General features: G+C 40.5%; 1 protein-coding gene across 4 annotated transcripts in view; it reads right to left on the reverse strand.

Moving 5' to 3' along the window:
* SNX14 (sorting nexin 14) overlaps positions 1–2,859 on the reverse strand; it is an 87,204-nt gene extending 84,345 nt beyond the window's left edge. For all 4 annotated transcript variants that reach the window (XM_056566025.1, XM_056566023.1, XM_056566024.1 and 1 more), the window contains exon 1: positions 2,678–2,859. In XM_056566025.1, the coding sequence (XP_056422000.1) occupies positions 2,678–2,814 (137 nt within the window). In that variant the 5' untranslated portion in view covers positions 2,815–2,859. The remainder of the gene's footprint in view (positions 1–2,677) is intronic.
* Positions 2,860–6,540: the final 3,681 nt, after the last annotated feature.

The following is a 6,540-nucleotide window of genomic DNA, read 5'->3' on the forward strand; positions in this document are numbered from 1 at the left end:
CACACATCACTATAATGTATCACACACATCACTATAATGTATCACACACATCACTATAATGTATCACACACACATCACCATAATGCATCACACACACATCACTATAAGGCATCACACACACATCACTATAAGGCATCACACACACATCACTATAAGGCATCACACACACATCACTATAAGGCATCACACACACACATCACTATAAGGCATCACACACACACATCACTATAAGGCATCACACACACACACAACACTATAATGCATCACACACACAACACTATAATGCATCACACACACACACACACACAACACTATAATGCATCACACACACACACACACACACAACACTATAATGCATCACACACATACACACACACAAAACACTATAATGTATCACACACATCACTATAATGTATCACACACACACACACACATCACTATAATGCATCACTATAATGCATCACACACACACACACATCACTATAATGCATCACACACACACACACACATCACTATAATGCATCTCACACATCACTATAATGCATCTCACACATCACTATAATGCATCTCACACATCACTATAATGTATCTCACACATCACTATAATGTATCTCACACATCACTATAATGTATCTCACACATCACTATAATGTATCTCACACATCACTATAATGTATCTCACACACACATCACTATAATGCATCTCACACACATCACTATAACGCATCACACACATCACTATAATGCATCACACACACATCACTATAATGCATCTCACACATCACTATAATGTATCACACACACATCACTATAATGCATCACACACACATCACTATAATGCATCTCACACACATCACTATAATGCATCACACACACACATCACTATAACGCATCACACACATCACTATAATGTATCACACACATCACTATAATGTATCACACACACATCACTATAATGCATCACACACACACACACATCACTATAATGCATCACACACACACATCACTATAATGTATCTCACACACACACACACCTCACTATAATGTATCTCACACACACACACACATCACTATAATGTATCTCACACACATCACTATAATGTATCTCACACACACCACTATAATGTATCTCACACACATCACTATAATGTATCTCACACATCACTATAATGTATCACACACATCACTATAATGTATCACACACACATCACTATAATGTATCACACACACATCACTATAATGTATCACACACACATCACTATAATGTATCACACACACATCACTATAATGTATCACACACACATCACTATAATGTATCACACACACATCACTATAATGTATCACACACACATCACTATAATGTATCTCACACACATCACTATAATGTATCACACACACATCACTATAATGCATCAAACACACACACACACATCACTATAATGTATCACACACACATCACTATAATGTATCACACACACATCACTATAATGTATCACACACACACATCACTATAATGTATCACACACACATCACTATAATGTATCACACACACACACACCACTATAATGTATTTCACACACACACACACATCACTATAATGTATCACACACACACACATCACTATAATGTATCACACACATCACTATAATGTATCACACACATCACTATAATGTATCACACACACATCACCATAATGCATCACACACACACACATCACTATAATGTATCACACACATCACTATAATGTATCACACACACACATCACTATAATGTATCACACACACATCACTATAATGTATCACACACACATCACTATAATGTATCACACACATCACTATAATGCATCACACACACACATCACTATAACGCATCACACACACACATCACTATAATGTATCACACACATCACTATAATGTATCACACACACACATCACTATAATGCATCACACACACACATCACTATAATGTATCACACACACACAGATCACTATAACGCATCACACACACACATCACTATAATGTATCACACACATCACTATAACGCATCACACACATCACTATAATGTATCACACACACACATCACTATAATGTATCACACACACATCACTATAATGTATCACACACATCACTATAATGTATCACACACATCACTATAACGTATCACACACACATCACTATAATGCATCTCACACACATCACTATAATGTATCTCACACACATCACTATAATGTATCACACACACACATCACTATAATGTATCACACACACATCACTATAATGTATCACACACACATCACTATAATGTATCACACACATCACTATAATGTATCACACACATCACTATAACGTATCACACACATCACTATAATGTATCACACACATCACTATAATGTATCACACACACACACACATCACTATAACGCATCACACACACATCACTATAATGTATCACACACATCACTATAATGTATCACACACACATCACTATAACGCATCACACACACATCACTATAATGTATCACACACACATCACTATAATGTATCACACACACATCACTATAATGTATCACACACACCACTATAACGCATTACCCCAATGGATACCATTAAACATTGACTGTGATCCTGTCCTGACAGGCATCAGACGCAATACACACAGTGCGGCACCGCGTTACCTGAGGAGCAGGACGGTGGACAGGGAGAGGCCGACGAGAATGAAGCAGAGCACCGGGTACTGGCGGCAGATCTCCCGCAGAGCGCCAGTCCGCAGCCGCTGCCGCACACACAGCCACATCCTCCAGGCCGCGGACATGACGGCGACTCTGCGCTCCGTCTACTTCTTCTTCCTGGAATGTGACAACTGACGTCACTGGGTGAGGCCCCGCCCCCTCTGACCGGAGCTGTGTCAGTAGCAGCCCCTAGGGGTCACTGCACGGGACATTTCTATCAAAAATCCGAGGACAATCAATGCTCGCAGGGAAAATGTAAATGCAGGTTGTTAATCCATGTCAGAAGTCCGAGGCACATCCTGAGAGATCACATTGCATGCTGCCATTGTCGCCATGGTGGTGTGTTCACACGGACTACTAAAACCGCACCGAAAGTTCTACATCAAAGTCTGAATATTTATGAATATATGTGTATTTTGATGATGATATTAATGCGGTTCTTAAGCACAGCTTTTATTAACCTCTTGTGGATAGGCAGTTTTGAATTTGAGCTTTTTCTCCTCACCATTCAAGAGACATAACTTTTATTTTCCCCCCTACAGACCCATATGAGGGCTTGTTTTTTGTGCAACCAATTGTACTTTGTAATGAGAATTGATTTTACCATATATTGCACAGCACAACCAAAGAATATCATTTGTAAATGGTCACAGAGCCTTTGATAGATTTTGTGCAGGTCACATTTTCTGGTGATATTTCTCTCTTCACATAAACCAAAAAGCTAAGCTAAGTCTGGGCTGGTGTCGTTTTAGAGACTTTTCAGTCACTTTGTCCCTTTTTTGCTCCTTTTCACAGAAAGGCGCAGTTAATAAAACCCTTCCATATCATGTGTATTGCCAAAATCAGTGGATTGCAACTCAAAATCAGCAGAAATGTGTAAACCAAAAGGTGCAAAAAATTCGCAAATAAACCCTGCTTGCGTCTTTTTTGCACCTTTTCTAGACACAAAAACAGTCTAAAGACAATGATAAATGTCGGCCAGAGAGTTTCCATGCGGACATTCTGCCGTGTGGGGTGCTGCGGCCCAGAGCCAAGGGCTTGGTCAGGTAGCTGTGGGGCTGCCTGGCCACTGGGTCATTCCCCCTTTGGACCTGGTGTCGCAGAGGCAGTGGTCTCCGCCTGGCACTACGCCAGTGTTAGTGTAGGGACCTATTCTAATCAGGTGGCTTTGACATGGTGAGTGAGTTTGCACGTTTTGATCATCAGAAGGTATTCTAAAAGCCTGTTAAAGGAAAACTGTCACTAAACTCCCCCCACACTAACCAAAGGGGGACGCTGATCAATATGCTGCCTACCATGCCTGGATCCATCCCGCCATTCGCTCGTTATCTTCATTATTCTTGATACGCAAATGATCTTCTAACTGGCACGGGCGGGGTTACAAGGCTCCATCTGGGACTGTGCCGTCACGGCCGCTCACCCGCAGCACCGCCTGGCTTATGAATATTCATCCCCTCCCTCCGCCTCTCCTCCCCGGTCTGTACAGGAGTCCACTGCCCATGTGCCGCTTCCTGTGTACAACCGGAAGTGGCCTCAGCGCAGTGGAGTGGATGAATAGGAGAGGCGGGGGGAGGGGATGAATATTCATAAGCCAGGCGGTGCTGCGGGTGAGCAGCCGTGACGGCACAGTGCCAGAAGGAGCCTTGTAACCCACTTGTGCCGAACAGCGGGACGGATCCGAGCATGGTAGGCAGCATATTGATCAGCGACCCCCGCACTACCAGCCAGTACCTCTGGTTAGTGCGGGAGGAGTTTAATGACAGTTTTCCTTTAAGTTTTTGAAATAATGCTGAGAAGCAAATAGACTACTGTACAAGTTGTGGATGTGAGGCTAAGCTTCTGTTTTTCTACTTGTGACGTATTCTGCTGTGTGAACCCGGCCCAAGGCTAGGTTTCCACACAGGTTTTTTCAGTTTTGCAGTTTTTGAACCAAAGCCAGAAGTGTATTCAAAATGAATAAGAAATATAAAGGAAGAACTTGTACTTCTCCTTCCTACTGGATCCACTTCTGACTTTGGCTCAAACACGACAATGGCGCTTTTCCCTAAAAAAAAGGCCAGAAAAAACCTGTGTGGAAACCTAGCCTTACAGTGCACTTTTCCATAAAACTGACATGTTCTCTTTATTATGTAAGTCAATACGCTTCCCATCTCATATAGTTTTTCTATCACTGTACTACTTTTTTTTTAAAAAGTCACTTTGTAAATAATTATGCTTAACCCCTTGCCGCAGAACGCCGGGTATACCCGGCGCTGCGGCACGGGAGGGTTATGAAGCGAGCTCTGGAGCTGAGCTCACATCATACCTGCACGGTCCCGGCAGCTATCAGCAGCCAGGACCCGTGGCTAATGCCGGACATCGCCATTCCGGCAGATGTCCGGCATTAACTCTTTAGATGCGGCGATCACCACCAAGTTGATCGCCACGTCTAAAAGTGAAAGTAAAAGCATCCCAGCAGCTCAGTCGGGCTGATCGGTCCCGATCAGCAAGGAAGCAGCAGGAGGATGCCTTACCTGCCTCCTGCACGTCCAAACGGCGATTGATTGCTGCAAGCCTGAAATCCAGGCTTGAGCAATCAACCGCCGATAACACTGATCAATGCAAAGCTATGGCTTTGCAGTGATCTGTGTAAAAGATCAGTGTGTGCAGTGTTATAGCCCCCTATGGGAGCTATAACACTGCAAAAAAAAAAAAGTGAACTAAAAAAGTTAATAGAGATTATTTAACCCCTTCCCTAATAAAAGTTTGAATCACCCCCCTTTTCCAATAAAAAAAAAATAAACTATGCAAATAAAAATAAACATATGTGGTATCGCCGCATGCGTAAATGTTCGATCTATAAAAATATATAGTTAATTAAACTGCATAATCAATGGCGTTCGCACAAAAAAATGCCAAAGTCCAAAATAGTGTATTTTTGGTCACTTTTTGTAACATAACATTTTTTATAAAAAGCGATCAAAAAGTCAGATCAAAACAAAAATGGTACCGAGTGAGTCAGAAGATGACAATTTTAAACGTATACATTTTCCTGCATGTAGTTATGTTTTTTTTCCAAAGCAATAAAAAATCAAACCTATATAAGTAGGGTATTATTTTAATCGTATGGACCTACAGAATAAACATAAGGTGTCATTTTTACAGAAAAATGTACTACGTAGAAGCGGAAGCCCCCAAAATTACAAAATGGCATTTTTTTCTTCAATTTTGTCGCACAATGATTTCTTTTTCCGTTTCACCTTAGATTTTTGGGTAAAATGACTGACGTCATTACAAAGTAGAATTGGTGGCGCAAAAAATAAGCAATCATATGGATTTGAAGGTGAAAAATTGAAAGGGTTATGATTTTTAAAAGGTAAGGAGGAAAAGACGAAAGTGCAAAAACGGACAAACGCTATGTCCTTAAGGGGTTAAAATTGCTATTTTTTTGTGCCATGATCTGTAGTTTTTATTATTACGATTTTTTTTTTTTGATGGGACTATTTGATCACTTTTTATTCATGTTTTTTATTTAATATATCATGTGACCAAAAATCAGCATTTCTGGTATTTTGTATTTCTTTTACATTTATGCCGTTCACTGTGCGGGATCATGAACATTATATTTTATTAGTTCGGACAGTTCCAAATGCAGTGATACCAAATATGGCTATTTTATTCTTTTGTAAAATAGGAAAAGGGAGATTAAAATTTTTATTAGAGGAGGAGCTTTTATATAATGGGACTATTATATGTAATAATTGGATAGCATGTACTTTACAATGCTGTGCTATTGCATAGCATTGTACAGGCAGATTGGCGCTCTACTG

The sequence above is a fragment of the Hyla sarda genome, chromosome 3 (genome assembly GCF_029499605.1).
Source record: "Hyla sarda isolate aHylSar1 chromosome 3, aHylSar1.hap1, whole genome shotgun sequence".
NCBI classification, from domain to species: domain Eukaryota; kingdom Metazoa; phylum Chordata; class Amphibia; order Anura; family Hylidae; genus Hyla; species Hyla sarda.